The sequence below is a fragment of the Rousettus aegyptiacus genome, unplaced genomic scaffold (assembly GCF_014176215.1).
Source record: "Rousettus aegyptiacus isolate mRouAeg1 unplaced genomic scaffold, mRouAeg1.p scaffold_m13_p_10, whole genome shotgun sequence".
NCBI lineage: Eukaryota > Metazoa > Chordata > Mammalia > Chiroptera > Pteropodidae > Rousettus > Rousettus aegyptiacus.
In genome coordinates this window covers 8,520,585-8,545,433 of record NW_023416285.1, presented here as the reverse complement: position 1 = coordinate 8,545,433, position 24,849 = coordinate 8,520,585, and the positions used below count along the sequence as shown (strand labels likewise).

The 24,849-nt window shown below is 48.5% G+C and overlaps 1 protein-coding gene and 1 pseudogene across 9 annotated transcripts in view; both read left to right on the top strand.

Annotated features, from left to right (window-relative positions):
* FAM184B (family with sequence similarity 184 member B) overlaps window positions 1-24,849 on the top strand; it is a 65,143-nt gene that overhangs the window by 28,517 nt on the left and 11,777 nt on the right. For 8 of the 9 annotated variants that reach the window (XR_004953048.1, XR_004953050.1, XR_004953049.1 and 5 more), the window contains 8 exons: window positions 218-319; window positions 8,072-8,175; window positions 14,461-14,590; window positions 15,285-15,497; window positions 19,030-19,183; window positions 22,326-22,489; window positions 23,170-23,342; window positions 24,606-24,752. Coding sequence is in view for 3 of the 9 variants with exons in the window: in XM_016121255.2 (XP_015976741.2) it covers window positions 218-319; window positions 8,072-8,175; window positions 14,461-14,590; window positions 15,285-15,497; window positions 19,030-19,183; window positions 22,326-22,489; window positions 23,170-23,342; window positions 24,606-24,752 (1,187 nt within the window). In the remaining 6 variants the exon portion in view is untranslated. The remainder of the gene's footprint in view (window positions 1-217; window positions 320-8,071; window positions 8,176-14,460; window positions 14,591-15,284; window positions 15,498-19,029; window positions 19,184-22,325; window positions 22,490-23,169; window positions 23,343-24,605; window positions 24,753-24,849) is intronic. The other variant, XM_036227547.1, reaches the window with a different exon arrangement.
* On the top strand, window positions 4,222-4,340 carry LOC118609000 (annotated as a pseudogene).

The window sequence follows — 24,849 nt, the reverse complement described above, 5'->3', positions numbered from 1 at the left end:
GTGCGGGATGCTCTAAACCCACTGGGCTCATCTTCTTCTGAAAAGAGTAAGCAACAGCTCATTAGAAATGGCCTTTCTAGGAGCATGTTTGGAATTTCTCTGATGGGGCACTGTCCCCAGAATTGACCGGCCCAAGAGAACAGGTTCCCAGGTTGATGGCCACATTCAGGCAATAGGACTTGGCTTCGCTGCTGAGCGTTTCTGTTCTTTGTTATAGGTTTTAAGGCTGGAAGAATGTATCCAGCAGAGCAAGGTGTGTCCCCGCCCAGGTGAGGGACAGGGCCCGGAACGCCGGCACTGCAGCATCGGAGAGACCCAGGTAACCCCCAGCTCTTCCCACCTTAATTAAGAACGTTTCTCTTCCTTTTTCCGCACTTCGGCATCCCCGGTGACACATGCTGCCATTAATGGGCTTCTTAAATTTTCCCCTAAAAGCTGCCAAAATGCCTGAAAAAAAAAAAATAAAAAACACCACCAAATCTATTTGCTAAAACCACAAAGAAAATAGAGGTCTGAGCAATGATCCGCGTGGTTTGAGAAAGACCAAGACTTGTCAGATGAATCTTCTCTCCCTTTCAGAGAGCAGCCTGCTCGGCAGACAAGGGCACTCGACCAGAGCTAGGCCTTGGGCGTGCTGTAACGGTGATTAGATTACCCGCTGGCCGCTTCCCTCCATGTCTGTGACGTCAGGCACTCCCACATGGGCCCTCCCACGTGGCGCTGCCTTTTTAGGGCCTGCTCGAGGGCATAAGCTAGCTCCTGCCCGTCTCTCCGCCCTGCTGCTGCTAGGCGGTATAATCTTCCTAGGCTTGTCACAATGAATTACCACATGCTTGATGGTTTAAACCACAGAAACGTTATTGTCTCACAGTTTTTGACGCCAGAAGTCCAACATCAGGGTGTCCGCAGGGTTGGTTCCCTCTGGAAGCTCCGAAGGACATTCTGTGTCATGCTCCTTCCCTGGCTTGTCCCTCCTGAGCTTGGTCTCTAGAGAGAAGTATAGACCCCTCCTCCATACAGTTGCGGGAGGAAGGAAGTTCAATGACTGCGAATTTTGTTTGATTCAGCTCAATATGTGCATTATTCATTCATTCCACAGTCATTTGTGGAATCCTAGAACATGCCAGCTTCTGAGCTAGATGTTAGAGGAAGAAATATGCATAAGCAAATGGCTTTAAAATGATGTGGACACTTAGTAATAGAATTAAACATCTGGCACTGTTTTCTGTTAGGTAACTGTTACGAGCTTTGCACATACAGTTCATTCTTTTGAATTAAGTTTTCTTTTTAAATAGGTAATTCACTTACATGGCACAGAATTCCAAAGATATAAAAGGTATAAAGTGAACAGCACATCCCCTCCCTCTAGTTTCCTGTGTAATTGTTTTGTTTTGTTTTTATTTCTTCTTGTATATCCTTTCAGAGCCATACCATGCATATGCAGGCATTTTTCCTCAAGTGATCACATACGCTCCTGCACGCCACTTGATCCAAGTTAAATTTTTATAGCTTGGAGATTATAACACGTTAGTACAGTTCCATGTCAACTTTTTTTTTTATTTTTTTAAAGAACAACCGTCTAGTGTTCCCTTGAACAGAAAAAGGTAACATATTTAACCTTCCCTTATGATGGGTATTTAGGTTGTTCCTAACTTTCACTATTATAGATAATACTTAAATGATAATAAATAATACAGAGCTGTGGAGGGATATAGTGTACTATAACAGTTAAGCTTGCCCTGAACCAGATACCTGGCTGGAAAATCTTGGACAAATGATTTGAAGTCTCCTTGCTAGAGCTTCCTCATCTGTAAAATGTAGCTGATGTCACCTCCCTTTGAGGGTTTCGTGAGGCCTAAATGAGTTAACACACACACAGTGTTGGAAGCAACACGCAGCAGGTGTAAATGCTCAATGGGTGGCGATACTGTCAATTGTAGAACTTGCCGGATCCAATGGTACGTGCGTTTTTAACTTCGATACACATACCACGGTGCCTTCTGTTGCAGTCATTTCAGCGTACACTCCACCAGCAGCCCGCGTGAGTGCCCGCTGCCCCGCAGCCTTGCCAACGCAGCGAGTAACAAAACTCTCCGAACCTGGCCAATCAGAGAATGTCTGTAATTGAGTTCACATATTTTTGGCAAGCTAACTACATGCCAGCCCAGCAAGTCGTAGCTTTGCTTAGGCCCTGAAGATGCAAAGTCCTAGAGAAGTTCCCCAGGCCACCTCCTGATGTGTGAGCCCACAGCAGCGATGCGGGATGCTGCGAGGGGCAGTTCAGCCTTCAAGGAGGAGGCTTAGCGGGGCTCGAACGACCCACGGCTGGTCTGGGGGTGGAGAGCATGATGCCCAACCAGGATGGGAAAGGACAGCTTCCCCGGGGATGTTCTTGCCAGGGGCTATGCCAGTTTGCTTTGCTCAGGACTCCAGAGTCTTGGTCTCGGCCCTTAGCTGTTCTGCCAAAGCAATTCAGTGAGTCAAAGAGATATAAACAATAAATAATACCGCTAACTGAGAGGGGACTTTTCACTCCAGTCTCAGAGCATGCCAAACCTGGGCGTGGCTCTGTCCCCACCAAAGTCAACTGTGTGGTCTCTCATGTCTGGTCTCCTTGATTCTCTTAGCATCGCTGTTTTAGTCATTGTTTTCCAGAAAGCCATTCTAGTCTTGGTAATTCTCAAGAGACACTTTTTTGCTAGAAGACCCCTAGTGTCTGGGTCACAGTGAACTGGGGGCAGAGACAGGTTGACATTTTTCATAGATTCCCCTACTTGCACCCACTCCAGGAGAACAAGGAGAGTCCTTTGTAATCATGATTATTCAAGCCATTTCGCCCAGGCAGGTATCTGAGTGCTGTCCCTACGCAAGGCTCAGGGGCCGGGTGCCGGGTGAATGCAGGATGAGGCCTGGTCCTGGTCCTTGGGCAGCTCCATCCCAAATAGGGGAAATCGATATTTACTTAAGTGGTAACCTGGTGTGATTAATGCTGTATAATAAGGGCTGGAAGACCTTGTGCAGCTAGTATGAGAGAGGGAGTTTTCTGCCTGAGGAATCCAGGAATTTCACAGAGACTCAGTGACCTCAGCTGCTCCCTGAATACTGAAGCTGCACATGACTTCCCCAGAAAGGGCCATGGCCAGGGGAAGGAGCACAGTGAAAGGTCCCAAAGTCAAATCCCTGGGGCTGGTGGGAGAGGAGACAAGGGGCCCTCTGAGGCGCCCCCAGGCCCGAGAAATATCCCCTCACGAAAGGCCCTGTGCTGTTTCCTGGGCAGCAGTCATCCTGTACCAAACCTGGAGGGTCATGTGACTCAGAGAGGGTCAGCTGTCCTGGGGGTCAGCAGACAAACAATCATGAAGCCCATAAGCAACTGCAATGTGCGGAGTGCCCTCAGGCCATTAGGGGCCGCTGCCCTCTGTCTGATGTCCCTCGAAGGGTCTGGTACCATCCAACATGGACTGAGAGGGGCTTCCCCGGAGACCCCGTCCATGGAGATGCCCAGCTGAGAGGGGCCGAGATCCGCTGGAGCAGGGGCAGGCGACAGCTTCCATCTCAGGGTTAGGGCACAGATTCCACCCCCGGTTTACCCGGCACCTGCGTGGGGACCTCGAGCAAGTCCGAAAACTTCTCCTAAAACAGTTCCCTTACCACTCCTAATGGCAGACACAGATAAGGCCCTGACTACGTGCCAGGCACATAGTGCTCTACACAGTCCCACACAACCAACGAGGCGTTATTATTATCCTTGTTTTAGGATAGGGAAATTGAGGCCCAAAGAGCAGTACTGAGGCCCATGCACTAAACCACGTTACTATACTGCTTCTAGCTAGTAAAATGGCGGTGATGATCCCACCCTCCACGCCCTGGAGACTTGTGGTAATGCACGGAAGAAAGAATACGAAGGCATTTTTCAAAACTGTTAAACATTATATATATACATATATACATAGCGACTTTATAGTGTCTCTGACAGTTTCCTGTAATCATTTCGGTGAAACCTCATTGCATTAGGTGTTCTATTTTAAGAGGCACATGATACACCTTTGAAAGACTGACAACTGAACTTGAGAGCGGCTTTGAATATATCCTTCCAGAAATATTCAAAAATTTCCTGGGCGTGGGTGTTCCTTTAAAATAGAAACCATCCAGAAGAGGTTAACTGCCTGGAAGATGAAAGATGAAGACTTAATGTGAACACAGGTTTAAAAAAGCCGGCCAGTCTATGGCCATGCCACCCTGAACAAGCCTGATCCTGTCCGCTCTCAGAAGCTGAGCAGGGTCGGGCCTGGTTAGTACTTGAAGGGGAGACCACCTAGGAAGACCAGGTGCTCTAGGCATTTTCAAAAATAAAAAATAAGGGATTGTGAGCTGACAAGGTCCTTGCAATCTGTGAGGTCAACCAAGGGTTGCCTTGCCTAAAAAAAAGTTTTTTAAAAAAATAGAATTAAATAACTTAACCAGCCATTTGCTTGGGAGGGGGTAGGGAAGAGGCTTTTGCAGTGGGTGGATGGTTTGAAGAGAAACAGAACAATTTATCTTTCTGTGCACAATTTACACCCAGGTCGCTTTAACGCCAGAGATGGAACGCCAGGCCGAGCCTGAGAAAATGCCCGATGGGGAACCCAGGAGTATGAATTAGGGGCAGATAACTGAAGGGACACCCAAGTGGCTCCGGGTCGGTCCCGAGAGGGGCTGACTGGAATCTCAAGCAGATAACGAGAAAAGGAGCCACCGGAGAGTCTATTCCATTTCTACTTGGGAGAAGAGTGCACAGTTGAAATAAGCTTTGGTGGGCTTGCAAGTGCTGTTTCAGCCAGCCCTCAATCTCCATGGTCAAGTTCATTCGTAAAATATTTCAATGGCATCCTAGCTCCTTTTAAACGATGTACTTTGATCCAAAACACCAGGTATATAAGGTGGAGGAGAGAGGAGGGGAACATTTTTTGTTGTTGTTATTTACAGGAACCTTTTGATCCCCTCCACTCCAGCTGAATCATAAATTTGTTGAAATCAAGAACTATGTCTTATTCATCGTTATCCTCCATCACCTAACATACCTGCATGTGGCAGATGTTTAGTACTTCCTTTTACATAAACTGATACATGACATGACAACTGAATGAATGGCCTAAGGGTGCCGTTTTGAATCCTGGTAGTTAAAAGGTTAGAGTAGGAACTCCTTCAGAAATTCGCCGTGGCTGGAGGATGATTTAGAAGAACCTGGGACCCTTCAGTTGCTTGTGGGGAGGGAGGGTTCATCTCCTTTTTTGGAAAGGAGTCCCCTGTCTCTGGTGTCCTGGGGGCTGGAAACAAGTGAATAGCAACAGACAGGGTTACTGGATTCCCCTCTCAGTTGGTCAGAGAAACAGCCTTCATCTCAGGTTGATTCTGAGCATCTGTTCTGCAGCTGCTTGTGAGCAGCACACTCGTACAACACAGTGTGAAATCACACCCGGTCAGGTGCTGACTCCGGCAGCTGGCAATAGTGCCAACATGGCACAAGCCAGTGTCGGTGCCATCACACGGGATGACGTGCCCAGGAGTCGGGTGACCCGCGGGTCCGCCCACCAGGCCATTCAGTGGCCTCGCGGCCCGAGACGAGTCTTCGAATTTTTCCAATCTCAGATCCCCATCTGTAACATAAGGGCGGCGGTGTCTTTCCTGCCGACCTCACAAGAGTCACGGTCATCCGTGAGTTACAGTATGGAAACAGACAAATGCGACGTAGCTGGGAACCGGAGCAGTCAACTGGGTGCATCATTATCAGCCTGTCTAGCATCTTCTAGCCTCCCTTTTTTCTGGACTCCTGCCAAGGATGGCTTTAAATGTGGTCGATAAGGTGGCCCAGCAATCACATCCCACGCGTTCCCTTTCGGGGTCGTCACGGTGGCTCAGAGTCCATTCGAAAGTCGTTTTCATCTCTATAATAACTTTCATGAGGTCTTTGTCTGTTACTCATGTTGCTTTAAGTTCCTTCTCTCATTTTCCTTGATCAGGATTACCAATAGTTTGATGTGCCTTTTCAAAAAGCTAGCTTTCAGATGGGTTGGTCAGATCTTTTTCTCCTACGTCCTTAATTTGATCTTTCATATCTTTTTTCTTCTACTTTGGATTTATTCTGTTACTTTTTTCTAACTCCTTAAATGTTTTCTAATAAACAGGTTTAAGGCTATAAATTTCCAACTAATTGTGTATCTTTAGCTGTATTCCAGAGTTTCGGGGTTTATCTTGTTTTGTTTTGTTTTTTAAACCTACTTTCTTGTTGCTTTCTAATGTTATTGCATTGTCATCAGATAACAGGATCTGCAGAATGTCGCACTCCACACTGTGTTGAGATTCGCTTTGTAGCTGGCTGTGGGGTCATTTTTGCAAAAATGTTTCCTGTGCGGTAGGAAAAAAGCATATATTCTCAGTTTGATCATCAAAGTACACATAACTGAATCCTAGTCCTGTGGTATAGTCACCGTACGACCTGGGGCGAGTCGCGTACCCTCTCCTGCCTGTTTCACTGCCTTTCATGGGTGATGGCGCCCATCTCATAGGGTCGAGGGACTGGAATGCCTGAAATACCGTGTGCATGTTAACGGTGTTTAGAGGTCTTTTTTACTTATTTAGCTTCAGCTTATTAATCTTGTACAAATCTTCCATAACCTAGCTAATTTTTTCTACTTGATGTATCAGTTTCTGGAAGGTGCGTGTTAGTGACACATGTGCCCATTTCTTCTTACAATTAATTCTGAGCATTTTGCCTCATGTTTTCAAGCTCTATCAGTAGAAGCTTACAGGCTCGTTACTGTTGTTTTAGTGAACAGCTTCTTTTACAAAGATAAGTATCTATGTTGAACGTAGTTCATGTTTATCATGATTACTGGTACCATTTTGTTTTTGCCAACATATTTTATGCTTTCTATTTATCAAAGTTTCTTTATAAACTTCAATTTCCTTTTGAAACCTGGACCTAATTAACTTTCATCATCGTTTATGTACTTGTACTGTAGGATTTGCTGTTCTGACTTTTGGTTGTTGGTGGTCCACATTTATTGTGCAATTTCCCCTGGATTATAAAAACACATATATTTATAACTATCTCACAAAGCTGTTTATCTTAGTCTATAATATCTGCTTCTGCATTTTATAGGAATCGGAGATCTCCTAGGTACTTTGAATGCCCCAAGTACCTGAAAGCAGGAGGCAAAGATGGGTCTATTAGTCTCGGGTCCACATGGAGGTTGTAAGCTGGTCAGTGACATCACCTCTGAGAATGAGCCGAACTCACTGGGCCCTACGACTCATGGCATAGCAACCAGCTGGAACACAGAAGTCTGTTCCTGGCCTGTCTTATTACACTGTTTTCCGTGGACAGCAGTTACCTTGACAAGTAGAAAAAGCAAAATAAGAAAGACTTTCTCACTTCTATATCTCTGTGCAAAAGAAAGGATGACATGAACAAATTCAATTCATAGAAAATTCTGAAGCCTCAATGTTAGCTCGTAGTTTCCATATTCTGCTCCCACCGTACCCCATTTCTGTTCTGTGTTTTCTGATCCTGTGTAACGCAATGTAGCAGACTTCCACCTGTAAAATGGGTGTAATAATACCGATTGCTCACACTTGCTGACCAGTGGCTGTTGCTGGCACTCTCCTCTGATCCCCATAAGGCCTGTGAAGTAGGCCCAACAAGGACCACTGTCCATGGATTACATACAGAGTGCACCATGAGGTGGTTAAGCATCAGGCCCTGGAGTCAAATTGCCTAATCACACCTCCCATTTCCGCTACTCACTGATGGTGGGACCCTGGACAAGCTACTCTCTCCATGCTTTAAGTTTTGTCAGCCTGCGAAATGCTTGTTCGACGGAAAAACAGGATACAAGTCACTGATACAGCTCCTAAGCCAAGCACTATCTTAGGCACTGAATCATCACAGGCCTCAGCATCCTGGGCTATCAGTTGTGCTATCAGTGGTGGGTTGCTGGGGGCTCTTTCTCCTCTGCTCTCTGATTTGATAAGATATAGCTTGGATCAAAGCACCGTAACTAGTCTCATCTTGCAACTGTTTTTGCCTTAGGATTCATGCTTGAAGCTCAATGAACCTTCTCAGACCCTGCCCAGAGAAGAGTGTCAAGATAAGTTAGCAGCTGAAGAAGGGACCAGCAGCGGTGAAGAAGAAAGGTACAGGAGGATGTGCGGACTTCTGAGGGCTCCAGTGAAGGAGGACTCAGATTTGGAACCATGTTTCATTCATTCATTCATTCATTCATTCATCATTTTGTCTTCAAGTATTTATCACTGCCCCTTGCAGCATGCTTAGGAAGGGAACATGCATGTCTTGTATGTCTTCAATACAGCTACGGGCTTTATATAAACTGTCTTATGTGATTGCAACAGCAACCCAGAGAGGCCATTTTATAAATTAAGAACCTGAAACTCAAAAAGGTTAGTAAACCTGACCAAAACTCAGATGGAGGCTGGCCTAAAACATCTGCTCCCTATTTTTCCAAGTGTTCTTTAAATAGGACACATGAGGGACCTTTGTCATCAAGGAGAAATCCCCCATCTATATATCACCTATATTATTAGTCAGCTTTGCTGCTATAATAAGTGTTCCCAAAATATCAGTAATTTTTAGCTCACCTCTTCTGGGCTTATATGAGCTTGCCTCCTGGCCAGAGGTCAGGTGTTATTTCTCTGCCCAAAACCATGGGAAGATTTCAAGTCTATTCCACATGCCTTCTCATTCCAGGACTGAGGCTGAAGGATTAGCCTCTGCCTAGGGCATGTTGTTGCCCTCGTAAAGGGAAGCAGCTCAAAGGCCTGACGGAAGCAGGCAATGCCTCTCGAAGCCTGTATTCAGAACTGCACTCTCTCCTTTCTACCCACATCCCACTGGTGAAAGAAAGTCACGTGACCACAACTAATATTACTCACTGGGCAGAGAAGAATATGCTCTTCACTTGTCTTAGCTCGGGCTGCTGTATCAGAACACCAGAGACCGGGTGGCCTGCACTAATAAGTGGCTTGTGTGGGGTCCTGAAAGGCGATATGTAACTGAGCTTCTTTAATCAGGCAGCTCTCTAGGTAGTTCAGTGTCATAGTCTATGCAGGCTGCCTTACAAAATACCGCTGACTGGGTGGTTTACCAACAACAGAAATTTATTTCTCACAGTTCTAGAAGCTGAAAAGTTCAAGGCCAAGTCACTGGCAGATTCTGTGTTTGGCGAGGACCTCCTTTCTGGTTCATAAAGGCATCTTTTCACTGTGTTTTCACATGGAGGAAGGGTCACGTTTGCTGCCTAGGGCCTCTTTCATAAGGGTACCACTCCCATTGGTGAGGCCTCCACTCTCCTGCCCTCGTCACTTCTTAAAGGCGCCATCTCTTAATACTATCACACTGGGCAATAGGTTTCAACATATGAGTTTTGAGGGAACACAGACATTCAGACCATAGCACTGGGGAAGCAGGGCCTATACCCCCTACCATATCAATGGTGGCGTCAGGCCCCCTGAGCCGAATGAGCTCTCCAGCCAATAATACTCCCACAGCATCCTCTGAATTCTGTCTCAGGATCTGTGAAGCATATAAGACCATCAGTTAAAGAGGACAGACTTTGGAGGCAGGCCTCCAGGTGAAACGCTAGGACTACCACTTCCCAGTGGCAGCCACAAATATCCTGTTTGGAACTCACAATGCCAGAGGGAAAGGAACAATCTTTTTCCTGAAAACACTGGCAGAAATTTCAAGAGGTCTTGAACAGTCCCAGCTTAGGGCACATGTCCATCCCTGAGCCAGTCGTTCTGGTTGAGGAGATAGAGAGCTCTGAGTGGCCTGGCAGGTGTCACATGCTCTTCCCTGGGGCGGGACCAGCTGTACCCGAACCCTGTGGATTAAATAAGATCACCATGGAAAGAGGAAAGGCTTTCCTCGGGAGAAGATGCTGTCTTCCTCTCCCATGGTGGCTATATTGATAACAGGGTATCCTCAACTACAGAAGCAAATAAGGAGGTGGGGGCTCTGGAGCTTGCTCACTGAGGGGTTTTGGTGGGAGCAGAAGAGCTAAGTGGTGAAGGGGAAGGAACAGAGTGGTTGCCTGAGATCTAAAGTCAGTGGTTCCTTTGGGGTTGGAGTTGCATATTCAGTAGTTATCCCTATGAGGGAACTGGGCTTTTTGGTATGCGGCTCTACAAAAGAGGTGGCTTTTCAATTGGCTGTCGACTTAAGGTTGGGGCAAGCAGGTCAGGATCGGTTTTAATGGACAGGGATGAGGGTGGTCAGGAGAGCCGGCTATACCTCGCTTTGTGATAGATGGCAACATGAGATTGGCTCCTTAGGATGTGAGAGAATTTGCAGGAGAATGGGGGAGTCAGTGCAAATATCCTTCAAAAACGAGAGCGAAATAAAAACATTTTCGGGTACATATAAGCTAAGATAGTTTTTCACCAGCCAACCTGCAGTATGATAAATGCTAATGGAATTTATCCAAACTGAAAGGAAATTACAGCAGATTTAAACTTAGATCTATAGGAGAAAATGAAGAGCATCAGAAATGGTAAATGTATAGGTAAATATAAAAGACCACTGTTTCTCCTCTTAATTTTTTAAAAGAGATCAAGCTTCTTAAGAATAATAATAGTAATAGTAACATTGTATTATTGGGTTCATAATGCATGTAGTTAAACAATGTATGACCACGCTAGCACAGGGACACAGGTGGGGTTAATGGAATTACACTTCGTGAGGCATTTACATGAAGAGGTACAATAGTAACAATAAGCAGATCATGGTAAATTAAGGATACAAATTGTAATCCATAGGGCAACACTGAACTTTAATACAAAGAAAAGCTAAAAAAAAAAAAATCCAACAAAAGAACTAAAATGGAATACTAAAAAATATTTGTCAGGAAGATAGAAAAGGGAGAACAGAAAAAGAACAATAAGAGAAAGGATTGGGCAAACAGAAATCAAATAACAAGATATAAATTTAAGCACAACCTTTGCAATAATTATAATGTAAATTAAACACACCATTGAAAAGGATAGAGAGGATAAAAAAAAGCAGGAAATTACTGTATGCTGCTTACAAGAGAGACATTTAAATACAAAACCGTTAGCTGAATTGCGATCCCCAAAAGTCATATGTTGAGGCCTTAAACCTCAGATTTTGACCGTAATTTAGAGATGGGGCTTTTAAAGATGTGATGGAGGTAAAATAGGATCATTGGGGGGACCTAATCCCGAATGATTGGTGTCTTTGTATGAAGAGGAGATTAACGTACAGGTAACACAGACGAACACCTATGTGAGGACACAGCGTGAGGGTGGCTGCCTGCAAGTGTCAAAAGAAGAGAGGCCTCAGAGGAAATCCAGCCAGCTGACACCTTGAACGTGGACTTCTAGCCTTCGGAATTCTGAGGAAATGAATTTCCGCTTTTCAAGCCACCCAGTCTGTGGTATTTTGTTATGGCAGTCCTAATATAGGCACAGATAGGTTTGAAGGTAAAAAGATGGAAAAAAGATATAACACACAAACGTTAAACATAAAGAAACTAATATGGCTGTATTACTATCAAAGTAGAATTCAGAACAAAGAATATTACCAGGAACCAAAAAGGGATATTTCATAATGGTAGAGGGGTCAGTTCATCTGGAAGACATAACAATCCTAAATGGGTATAATGCAATAACAGAGCATTAGAAAGAATGAGGCGAATACGGAGAGAACTAAAGAGAGGGATCTGCAATCGTAGTTAGAGATTTTGATGCCCTTTTTTGAGCATTTGATTAGAGAACTAGACATACCTGTAAAAATACAGAAAATGTGAACTATGCCATCAACGAACTTAATCTAATTGGCATCTATAGATAATGAACTGAACAATTTTTAGACGATATACTTGAAAATTTTTTTCAAGGAATGTAAAATATTCACCAATATGGAAAACATGAAAGGCAACAAAATAAGCCTGGATGAATTTCAAAGACCGGAATGTACTTTCAAATGTACTCTGTATTTCAGAGGGTATTCTCTGACCACAAAGGAATTAAATTAGAGCTCAATAACAATAAGCTACCAAGAAAATCTTCAAGTATTTGGAAACTATACAGTATACTTCTAAATAAGCCGTAGGTCAAAAAAATAAAATCACAGTGGAAATGAGAAACTACTTTAAACTCAATGATAATATAAAAACATTACATATCAAAATTTATGGGATATAGCTAAAAAGAGGAAATTATAGCTTTCATTATATTTTTTAACAACTTACATTTTAACATCAGTTATCTAAGTTTGCATCTTAAGATCACGTGTTCCACATTGTAGTCATCAGGGAAATGCAACTTATTTCCCACCCACCACAATGACTAAAAGTAAAGACAGAGGATACAAAATATCGGCAGTGATACAGAGCAATGAGAGCTCCCATCCATTGCTGGCGGGAGTGTAACCACTTTGGAGAACTGTTTGATAGTATCTTAAAAATTAAAAAAATATATATACACGTAGTAGAAATTCTGTCTTAGGAATTTAGCGAAAGAAATGAAAACACATATCCACAAAAAGACTGTACAAGACTATTTCTAGCAGCTTTATTTATCATAGCCCTGAAGGACAAACAACTCAAATGCCTATCAACAGGGAAGTGGATCATTAGATCATGGTATATTCATGTCATGAAATAAATACTGCTCCGCGATCAAAAGTATGAATTACTGACATACACCACACCAAAGATGAACCCCAAAGACGTGATGTTGAGCCAAAGAAGCCAGACACAGAAGAACACGTCCCACATCCTGCTGTTTGTGCGGTGCTCAGCATCATGCAAAATCACTCCACGGGGTCGGAAGTCAAAGCACCGGCTGCTGTGGCTGCCAAATTGTTGGGAAGAAGATGCAGGCGGAGTTTGGGGGTCGTGCGTAGGTTTTATTTTTTGATCAGGGGGTTGGTTTTACAGTTGTATACATTTGTCAAAGCTCATTGAATTGCACTCCTAAGGTTAGTGTATTTCATGACATGTAAATTTTTCCTCAATAAAACATTTTAAAAATAATAACCGAGCCCTGGGAGGAAGTTAGGTTCCCTCCCCCAGGGGTCATCAGGGAGAGCTTAGCTGTTCCACACATCCAGCCTGGTAGTATCATGTGTCACTCTTGCCCTGGGCTGCTGCTTTGTTGATCACCTCTGGCTGTCTCCTCACTCTTGGTTTGTTTCATACCCAGAGCTCGGACTTAAGCATCTTCTGTTTAGCAAAACTTGAGGATAACTTAAGAGAATTAGAATGTAGAAAAATAAACCTCCTGCCTTTGTTAACTGTTTAATTAACTCTTTATGTATTTCTTACTATGTGCCAAACAGTTTTTAAACAATTTTAGGTGTTTATTAATCCTCATTATAATCCATATGAAAGGTAGTATTATTAAGCCCATGTTATAGATGAGGAAAGTCAGTCCCAGACAGTCTAAAGATCTCACCCAGGGTCACATAACTAGTAAATAACAGAGCCGGAGTTTGGACTTGAGCAGTCTGGCTCTAGTGCCCGTGTTGTTAACCACGTTGCTATGCTGCCTCTAGCATCCTGCCCCTTCTTTCAGGGGTCCTCACTGACTGTCTCTTCCTTAACCCCCAGCCTGTGTCCATTGCTGGGCCTTCTCACCTCTGCCAAACCACGTTCCCCCTTCCCATGCCCTTTCCCCCATGTCCAGGCCCCCAACTCCCTAACCTCTGGTCCTCTGGCCAGAGGAAGCAAAACGTCACTTACATCCCAGCAACCTCTGCAGAGATCCTCACCCCGGAGCATCCTTTTACATTGTTGAACAAGGTGAATACTTAACATCCTCAATCTCTACCAATTTCTCAGCTGGTTCAAAAGCTCAAAATTGACTACTGGAAGGTCTCTTTCAGAGACGTTTGTCAGCATCTGTTCTAGAATGCAGAAACTACCGCAGCTTTAAACCAGCATCTTCTTGTTCCTGCTACATATGTAAAGTCTTATTTCTCATCTTCCTATGTATACTTAGGGATGGCCAGAAAAGGTTATAAGCATGCCTTGAAAAGTCTGAAGTACTGGATTCAAGTAAAGCATTATTGCCGTGGTTGTATTTTCATATGCAGGAAGAGATGTGGAATTAGACCATAGAGACCTCTTCTTCTGGAGCCCCCAAGGGCTCCATATAAGTAACTCTAAGCTCAGTCATCCTGACAGTTGATCAGCTTTTATTAGGCACCCACTAAATAGATACCGGGCACTTCCAGCTGTATCCTGGTCACATCCCAAGTGCAATAACACTTAGAATGTGTATTCAAGGTTGTTTCTTAAATCCAGGGAAGATGTTTCTCACCCCAGTAACTGCCATGGGAACTCCCTCCTCCCAGCCCAGGTAGCTGAGATGCTATCGGGGTGGCCATGTCATCTAGCCCAGGATCTTTTGTGATTTTTGGTCTCCATATCTTGAAAGGATCAAGGTGCCCCTCGAGGAAGGGAGTGACCTGAAGTCTCCTCTGGGGTCTCTGCTGAAGGAGAAGACACCTGAAATCCAGCGTCTGCAGGAAGAGTGGCAGAGTCAGAAGGCCAGGCTGCAAGCCCAGGTAGGAGGAGGAAGCCGGCGGAGGTGTGACCGGGGTGCGCGGAGACCCCGCCCCCTCTTCACCCTAAAAGTCCCCGGTCCAAGCTGGGGAGGGCACCCCAGGTCCAAGGCAAGGTGGGGTTCTTGGCTCTACAAACCAGACAAAAGTCCTGCACTCCAGTGCCTACATTTTAGCAGAGGAGATGGGTACAGACCATCCACACTAGACATAAGAAATAAGTAAAGCACATAGTATTTGGGAAGATGGTAATGGCTTCAGGGAATAAAAAACAAAACAAAACAAAACCCCAAACCAGCAGGGTAAAGGGGAGTGGGCGGCGGTCTGGTGATGAGGGGGTGAGTGTAACACTAAAGGGTTGTCAGGGGGGGCTTCAGCAAGAAAGGGAGGGTCGAGCAAGCACTGAAGGAGGTGAGGGCTGTCAATCCCTGTGCCCTCTTGACTTCTCTTGGATGGTTGCGTCCTAGTCCTGTGCCTCCTCTTGCCCAGCATTCACGCAGAGCTGTAGCCGAGGAGCCCCTGGGGGGACTGGCCGGGCCAGGGTTCTCCAGCCTTGAGATTTCCGCCCTCCTCAGAGTTCGCTTGAACAGAGGAGGCCCCGCTGGGCCTGGGCGGAGGAGACATTCGGAAAGCTTGCATGTTTAAGGACGCCCTGGGGAGGGAGGAGCCTTGCTGAGGGCAGTTGCCCCGCGGGCAGGTCTCCCAGATGCAGCAGGCCCTGGAGCAGTGCACCAGCCACTACCAGGAGGACCTGCGGGAGCTGCAGCAGCTCTCGGACCACGAGAGGGAGAAGCTGCAGCGCGAGCTCCGGGAGACCAGAGAGCAGAACCAGGCCGTGAAGGCCCAGCTCCAGGCCTCCCACCAGCGGGCCCTCCGCATGCTGGAGAAGGCCAAAAATCAAGAACTCAAGGTAAGGGTGCTCGTTCCGAGGTCCCCTAGGGACCGAGCACTGGCCACGCACATTATCTCCCATCCCTACGCTGATCTCACAAGGTCATTACCATCACATCCCCTTCTCCCAGATGGGAAGGAGGCTCAGAGACTTGGCAGCTTGCTCAGGGTCGCAGCCAATGAGTAGCGAAGCGAGGATTCAGACTTAGGTCTGTCTGTTAGGTTTCTTGTATTGCTTTTCCCTATCTGCACGTGACCTTGATCATGTAAGAGCTTTCTTTCCTGACTTGGACATGATGCATACTGGAGAGTCAGGCTCAGAGTTCAGAAAGACCAGCTCAGCAAGGTTGTTGGGATGAGGAGTCAGGCCCGCGACCATGTGCACTCCAGCAGGGAGGGCCGAGCATGGTTCACCTACCTCCTCCCACCTCTGCTTTCTCAGAAGGCCTTCGCGCCTCGTTCTGTCGGGACACGAGGATCCTGTTCTGACTGCCACAGATAACGGACTGTCCTTACACTGTCACGGCAGCTTCATACTCTAATTAGTTCTTTCTACGATCAAACCTACCAAACCGGAAGCTCCTGAGGCCAGAACCTTCTCTATTTGCTCATCGGCGAATCCTCCGCCACCCAGCTCATTGTAGCTACTTAATCAAGGGGCTCGCTGAGTTATTTAGAGTCTCTGTGGCTTAGTGCAAACAGGAGTTCCAGAAAGAGATCGTGGAGGGGAGGATATTTTCAAAGAAACAGCAGAATTAAATTCCTAGAACTAAATGAGAATACCCCTCGTCTGGAAATTTTAGAACACCAGGGAAACGGGAGAAATTCCAAAAGCTCCCGAGGAGGAAAAATGGTGTCAGACACAAAGTGCTTGGATAATAAGAATATTATCAAACATCTCACCAGCAACACGGGAAGCTAAAAGATAAGGCAGCAATTCCGAGCAGTTCAGTTAAAACTATTAATAAGTGTGAGCATTGAATGAAAAGTCATCAGACATAGTAAGTATGTGAAAGTCACCTCCTGTGATCAATTTAATGCCTCTCAGCTCCCAATTCGCCCTTCAGCGGCGTGCTCTGCGATAATGATCTAGATTCTTGAAGCGTTTCCCACAGAGAGCGCGATGCTAAGCTTTGCCAGTAGAGGGCGCCGGAGGCACCTCGCAGGAGAAAGGGGGCTTCTCCCGGTCCCCGCAGCTGCGTTTTTGCTTTATTTCTGGCTTTTGTTGCACGGTTGAGCAGTGGTGTAAGTGTGTGAGGACGCCAGGTGATATGCTGCCCCAGTGACCTCACAGTGACCTCAGAGCCCGCGCCCAGACCCAATGACGACCTCCCCGTGGCCTCCTGATGTGGACACCACACGCTCCAGCCCTCAGGCCTGCATCGGCGGGGCCCTGACCCTCTCTGGGATCCTGCGCATCGGCTGCTGTCACCTGCTCCCCAGGTGTTCGTTTCCTGCAGCCTTCCCAAGGCAAAAGCTGTCTGCTCCGGCCCTCAGGCCTGCGCGGGTGCCCCATCACTCCCAGCACCCGCCTACCTGTGGCTCACCTGCACTCTGGAGGGGTCGCTCCTGCTTCACCAGTAACGAGACCAGCTCTGGCCCAGGCAACCCAGTGATCTCCTCCCCCAATGAGCTGCCACTGTAGCTTCTGCAAGGCCTTTCGCAAGTCTTTGCTTCCGTCTCTCCGTTCCCATTTCCCTGGGGATAAAAATGTCACCACTTGGAGCTCTCTGAGTCTTGCAGCAAGTGTAAGATGAGGAAATATATTGGAGAGTTTGAAAAGTGTGAGACTTTCCTGTCTCATTGAATAAACTCACCACAGGATGATTGAGTTTCTCTTGGGAGGATTAAGACTGTTTCTCCCCATTTCCTGGGGAGCAGCAAGGCCCGCATTCAGTTAGCTTCCCGGGGCTCGGGGATGGCTCTGTTCTCCCCTAACGGGAGCCTCGTGCATCTGGGGAAATCCCATCTCTTATTGTTCCCAGAGGTTGCATGAGGGAGGGGACAGGGAAGGGCTTGTGTCCTGGACACTGCGGTTTGTGGGTTACCTTCCTGCCTCCACCATTACCCAGCTGCAGTCAGGTCACTTCACCCTGCTGAGCCAGTTTCCTCCTCTGTTCAAACAAACAAACAAACAAACACATGGAGGTAAGGAGGGAAGGATGACTTCTGCATCCTTTCAGCGTGACCTTGGAAAAGCTAATTTATCTCTCCCAGCCTCAATCTCCTCATCTCATCTAAAAAGTGGGGCCATCTATTAACTGGAATGCTGTTGCAAAAAAAAAAAAAAAAAAAAAACCCTCCAGAAACTGTATTAGTTTCCTACTGCTGATGTACCAAAGCACCACAAACTTGGCGGCCGACACAACACAGCACTTATCCTGCAGTGCGGAGGTTCGGAGTCCAGAGGTCAAGGTGTCGGCGGGACTGTTGTCCTTGTGAAGGCGCTCGAGGGGAATCTGTTTTCTTGCTTTTCCCAGCTTCTGGAAGCTGCCTGCGTCGTCGAAGCCAACAGTACAGCGTATAGCATCTTCAGCTCAATCCCTCTCTCTCCCCACGCCACCCCGCCTCCCCGCCTCTGTTCCTCCCTCCTCCCTCTTTCCCTCCTCCCCCTCTCCCTCCCATCCTCCTTCTCTACCGCCTCCTCCCCGTTTCCATCATCCTTCTCTGACTGCCTCTCCCGCTCCCCTCTTACAGGGACCCCTGAGGTTACATTGGGCCCACCCAGATAATTCAGGAACTTCTTCCATCTCAAGGTCCCTGACTTAACGACACCTGCACAGCCCCTTTTACCACATAACGTATTCGCAGGTTCTGGGGATTCAGACGCGGACGTCTCAGGGAGTCATTATTGTGCCGCCACAGGAAGCACCTGGAGCCAGCCCAGGCAGTGAAGACGTTTCTGTCCAAGTGTAACACCTGTCCGCAGAACCCGCTTTGGGCGATTGGCACATACTAGGCCTTCAATACACGAATGTTTGTTGAACAGAAGAATGAAGATATAAGTGAACCCGAGGGCAGAGACACGGCCAGTCCTTAGGGCCAGATGACCGCGGACTGAAAAAGCTGCAGGGACCCCTCCTCCCGTCGCTTCTGCTCGGCTTTGCGCGTCAGCCCCCGGCTGTCTTCACAGGCAGCTCCCTCTGCCTCTCTGGACCTAGGGCAGGTGTAAGATGCTCACCTCATTCCCCCGAGTGTGTTAAAATGGAAGCCCTCTGGTTAATGTCTGTCTCTCTCTCTCTCTATCTCTCTGGCTCCTCTCTCTTCCCACCTCCTGACACCACATTCCAGATGATTGGCCCAGCTTGGGACAGGTGTCCACTCTGGTTCAGTGAGCTACGGACCGAGGTTAGGTTCACATGGTACAAAATGGCTGCTGTGGCCAGGCCTTCACTGTCATCCCTGATGGGCGACGGAGCATTCGCTGTAGCCTGATAAGCCCTTCGCCAGGCAGTGGCAGTGCCCAGAGGGGCCCCCATAGAGAGGAGGAGCTTAGGGTCTCTCCCTTTGTGCCCACTTTCATGCCTCCATCCCCCCACTTTTGCCCACAGGCCACAGAGGAGCGCCTGAAGAAGGAATCCAGCCACAGCCTCCAGACACAGCACCAGGCGCACCGGCTGGAGCTCCAGGCCTTGGAGGAAAAGGCCCAGCAAGAGCTGCAGGGGGAGCAAGAGAGGATGCAGGCTCAGCAAGCTCTGCTGCTAGGTACACAGCCAGCCACCACCCCCGCCGGGGTCTGCACGGGGCCCAGGGGTGGCGTGGGGCCCAGGGGTCTGGGGGCCCACAGGCCAGGGTGACCGTCCTGGCTCCACCACCAACTAGCGGTGAGACCTGGGGCGGGTCACTCTCAGCCTCATTCTCCATGCTATGAAATGGAGTCACAGTTGTCTCTCCCTCATAGAGAGAGTATTGTGTGACTTTGATGAGACATTAAATATAAAACACCTGGCACATAACGGGATCCCAGTGAATGCAGATAATACTGTAATCATCATCCTTAGTACTGAACGTAGCCCAGGTCTCTGAGAATTCGTGAGAGTTTCACGGGGTTGCCTCGACCTTTCATTGCTATTCTGAAGATACCACCCAGGAAGCATACGATTTGCCATCACCATTACAAAGCCCACAAAGCCCCTTCTTCCCGAGACTGGCATGTGGGGGGCTCAGGCCTCCAGGCTCCTGCATGTCCTCTGCTTCCTTTGCCTGCGCCCACATCATCCCCAGCCGGAAACCTAGCTCCTCTTCCGATTCCACATTAAAAAGCAGTGACCCGAAGCATTCTGAAAGTTAGCAGAGGCCGTCAAGCTCTCCAGAGCCCAACTGCCTTGGCGTGAAGCCCAGCCCCAGCACTCACTCGCTGTGTGACCTTGGGCAAGCTGCTTGACTGCTTTGTGCCTCTGGTGCTCATCTGTAAAATGGAAGTAATAACAGCCTCGCCCTCATGGGCCCTTATGAGAATTATGTGAGTAAATGCATGGGAAGCGCTTAGAACAGAGCCGAGTACACAGGCTATGTAAATGCTCGCTGTTATTATTTCTGAATATCCCGAGATTGCATGGCTGACTCCAGGGGCCTCTCTCCGTTTCTGTAGATCATCTTTCTCCCTCCTTTTCTGCTCTACTCTCATCTTCCTTCTCCCTCTAAAGAGCAAGACAGATGCCTCTCCTTATTTCAAGCCTATCATTAAAGACTATGTTGGCCTATTGAATATGTTTTAAATCCAGGCGGGGCTCTTAAAAGAATTCTGGAGAAGAACATTTTCTTTACTTGCATAGGAAAATAAGATCTGCCTGCTGCTTGGTTGGGTTTTCACTAAGCTGTTTGTCCCTCTGGAGGAAGCGATGTGGGGAGCAGGAAGGAGAAGGCGCATCCCACAGATTTCCTGGTTAGCAGCAACCCTGGAATGGAGGTGGCCATGTTGGAAATGCTAACGTTAGCAAAGTCCAAAGAAGACTCATTATAGAAGATAAAACTCAGATTGTGTCTCATGTCTTGGGTATAAGATTCCCGAAGTTTAGATCAGGCTGGACACTCCTGGGGATTCCAACACCCAACAACTGTTGGCATAGATGTCTCTGCTGCCCCTTCCCTGACCCCTCTGATCCCAGGGCACTCCAGAGAGAATCAGGAGAGACCCCGGGGACAGGCTGGGATTCTCAGCCTCAGTCCCAGGAAGAAGGAGCTTTGTGGACTTTGTAACGATGATGGCAAATCGCAGGCTTCTGGGGTGGTATCGCATGAGTGGGAGCACCACCCCCCTCCCCGCCCAGCCAACAAGAGTGAAGTTAGACATTCCCGGTCCCAACTATTCCTCTTCCACTGCCTGTGTGAGACACACTTGACCTGCAGCATAAGTCGGCGCGTAAGGGGCAGGAAGGTGAGTGTCCATGAGATTATGTGATATGCTGGGAGGGGATCCAAACATGCTGGATAGATGGGTGGGTGGGTGGATGGATGGATGGATAGATGGATGGATGGATGGGTGGATGGACGGACGGACGGACGGACGGACGGATGGATGGATGGATGGATGGAGGAATGGACAGATGTATGATGGGAGGTATGAGAGAAGAGCGGAGGGTAATGAATTGCTAAAGAGTTTTATTGCAATTTTTTGTGGTAAAGGATTTTTAAAAACTGGGTTGTGTCTGGATTTTTCTAAAGATAATAAGCTTTAGAAGTTATTTTGTTAAAATTCTTCTGGGGAGAAAAGATGACCAAGTAAGTTTTTCAATATAATGCCATCGGAATATATTAGCTGTTATGTGTTAATATACTGTACCTTTGAGAGAAGCTTAGTAGGCTTCTGGGAAATCTTTTATAACTAATATACATTTACAGTTTCATTGATTTTTTACTCTAAACATCGTTTGTTTATTTTACAAATATATGCTGAGCACTTGCTATGTACCGAGGCCTGTACTGGGTGCTTATCTTATGGCTTATAGAATTATTGGAACATTTCAAAAGTTATTTGTAATAACTAAAATATAATCTTAAAAGTCCATAACAGAAAAGTATCGAATTTACAAAAATGAAGAGCTCACTGAATAGCATCTTCTCTATCAGAAAATATTCATTTTGAAACAATTGTTTTGCTTTTCAATCATGCTGATAAGTATTACACTACTAGAAATCACCCCCCCCCCCCCATCCTCACATTTTACCCACCAAACTCAAGATTTGAGTTTCTGGCTATCCTCTACCCTAAGTTACATTTCTCCTCGATGATTCTGGTTTTCATCCTGATACTATTGGGATAACATGCCAGCTCCTGCCTCCACAAGCCAGCCAAAACCTCACACCAATGAGAGGGAGAGTCCATGAATGTTTCATCTCCTGAAGAGTTGCCATTAATGTCAAATTTTCCGACTTAAGACCCGCAAACCCAGAAAAGGCCCCTCGTCATTTGATAATTCCCTGTTCTCCTCTTGGTTTTCGTACTTGGTGCTTAGGGCAGACGCTACCCCTGCATTCAGCCCTGTCTCAGGCCATCCCACTGTAACCCACCACCCTTCCTGACCGGCCAGGAGTGGCTAAGCAGGGCTTCAGAGGAAAGGACTACTGGCAGTTTTGAAGCCTGACTCCAGCACTTACTAGCTGTGTGGCTCTAGGCTACTTACCCGGTCTGTGGCTCAGTTCCCTCGCCATAAAAAATGGGAGGGACAATCCTGGATAGAACGGTCAAGAGTCCAGCACACTTAGCTGTAAGCGGTACCGTTCCTGTTGTCTTGAAATAAGTTAGAACTCAATCCAAAGCCGTCAGCAGTGGCCCACCGGGACTGCTGTCCCCACAGGACAGGCTTTGGCCTCCCGTGGGCCTGACCCGCTGCTCTTCCCTCCGCAGAGTCCCTCCGGCAGGAGCTGTGGGAGCAGCGGGCTGCCTGCGCTGAGCACCAGAAGGACTTGGAGGTGCTGCAGGCTGAGCTGAGGGCTCTGGGCAGCTCGGGCAGGCGGCAGGCGACCGCCCAGTGTCCAGGGGACAGCGAGGACCACACCAGCACCGCAGAGGTCAGAGCCCCTGCCCTGTCCACGCCACATGCCTCTCAGAGCAGCGTCAGGGCTGCAGCGAGACTTTCCCGAAGGGAAGGCCGTGGGTGCTCTATCCCGTCTGACACGGGGAACGCCCCTCTCCTTCCGCTAGGGGGCACCCGAAGACCCTGCAGGCCCCCTTCTTTGAAAAGCCCAAAACGAGTTATTTTCAGTTCAGACTCGATAGCCGCTCAGGGTGTTGGTGCCAGACAGGCCCCCGAGACCGGCAGTCCGGGTCATTTCTGCAGGTCTGCAGGAGACTGTCCCCGAGCTCCTCCCAGACAGACTCCCTGTCCAGACCTCCCTGTTCCCAAGAGTGGGAGCAGCCTTGTCATCTGCGCTCAGGGCCCACTCCCCCTGAATTTCCCGGTCCAATCTGGCCCATCGGCCCCTTCCTTGCACATCCATAATTCCTACCTAGCAGGGTAACATAGTGACCTCCTCACAGCCCGGGCCGCCCTCCTCCAGCCCGCCGTCCGGCTTCAGATATTCGTCTAACGGGCGTCTGTAGGAAGCCGCAGGGGCTCCCTGCCGCCGGCGCGGCTGCAGGCTGGGGGGAGCGCAGGTCCCCATCGTCGCCGCCGCGCGTCCGCGGCCCTGCGCGCCTGGCCCGCCTTGGCGCCCCCCGAAGACATCTCTCCCCGCCACCTTCTGCGTAGGATGCAGGCGGCCCGGAGCCAGCGAGCTCCGCGGCGGGCGTCGCTGAACAGAGTCCCGGCGAGGGGTGCGGCCTCCGGGAGGAGAACTCGCAGCTCCAGGACGCGGTGCGGCGGCTGCGGGCCGAGGTGGAACAGCACCAGCAGGAGGCGCTGCAGCTCCGCGACCAGCGCAGGTGGGTCCGCGGGCCCGGCGCCGCCTTCCCGCCCGCCCCCCGCAGGTGCGTCCGCGGGCCCGGCGCTGCCTTCCCGCCCGCCCCGCGCTGCCGCGTGGCGAGCCTCGGCGCTCTCCCCTCACACGCGGACACTGCACTGATGGGACTCCTTTGACCCGTGAAAAGCATCTGGGAATTCTAGATCAAAGTTCAGAGGATTTGCCCTGAAACTGATATGGGACCCCATTTCTCTAAAAATCAGGAACTTTATGGTGTCAGGCCTAAGGATACCAAAGGTGTCCTCAAAACTAGCCTTAGGGAGGCAGTGCTGTGTGCTCTGAACCATTCGTGTGAGCTCGGGCGAGTCAGCTAACTTCTCCAAGCCTGTGCCCTCACCTGCGAATGGAGCTGATACCACCCGCCACCTCTCGGGGCTGCTGTAGAGCACAGTGAAGTGTGTGCCAGGTGCCCGGCGCCGTCCTGGCGCGGAGGAAGTGCCCCACGAACGGTGGCAGTTACGACCCCCTCATCCAGGTTGGACAGCTCATTACCAGTCCTGAATTCACAGCCTCTTCCCCCTCGTTGGAAAGTTTATAACTACAATTTTAATTTCATTAACAGATATAGGAGTTTTCTGTTTCTTACGTAGGTTATCTTTTTCTTCTTGAGGGAACTTTGGTGGGTTATAGCTTGCAAGGATTTTGTCCATGTCCAAGTCCCCAGCATAAAGTTGCTCAAGTGAAAATAGACTCGAGGCTCACCCGAGAAACAACGATGAGCCCACCTGGCTAAGGTGGAACACCTCGAATTCAGTTAGGGACTCCCCATATGGCACTAGAATAAGGATGCCGGACCAGGACAGAGACTCGTAACCATTTTGGGTTACAGGCCTCTCTGGTTGAGGAAAGCAATGGTCCCTCTCGTGGGAGGATATAATCACCCAAAAATGTGCATGTACTTTCAGAGGGTGACACACCCCTGAGGCTTGTCGGTGGATCCTCCTACCCCGAAGTTAGGAAAAATGATAGCCAAAGAGGTTTCTCCTTCATGGAATGCTGGAGTGGGAGGTGCCGAGAAGGGGTCCCACAAGTGGGGTTTATCCCGGACCCCACAGTTCAGATACTCTGGGTCTCCTTCCCACGGTGTCCTGAGCTCAGATTCATAGCCTCCCCCACCCGTTGTCTCCAAATCCGGCCACCCAGCAGAGGGGGGAGAAAGCCCCAATGCCCAAGAGGTCAGTCCTCAGAGCCTGGGCCAGCCCGGCTGTGCTTCCGTTCACCGCAGGCTGCTGGAGGAGGACCAGCAAGCCCAGCGGGCCCGGGAGGTGGAGACGCTACGCCAGGAGCACCGGAAGGAGATGCAGGCCGTGGTGGCAGATTTCAGCAGCGCTCAAGCCCGGCTCCAGGCCCGGCTGGCTGCCCTGGAAACCGAGTAAGTGTGACGTTGGCCCCAGGTTGGGAAGGTCGAGTCGATGTGCCATTTCATGAGGGTGACCCACTCATCCCAGTGTCCTCGGGACTTTCTCGGT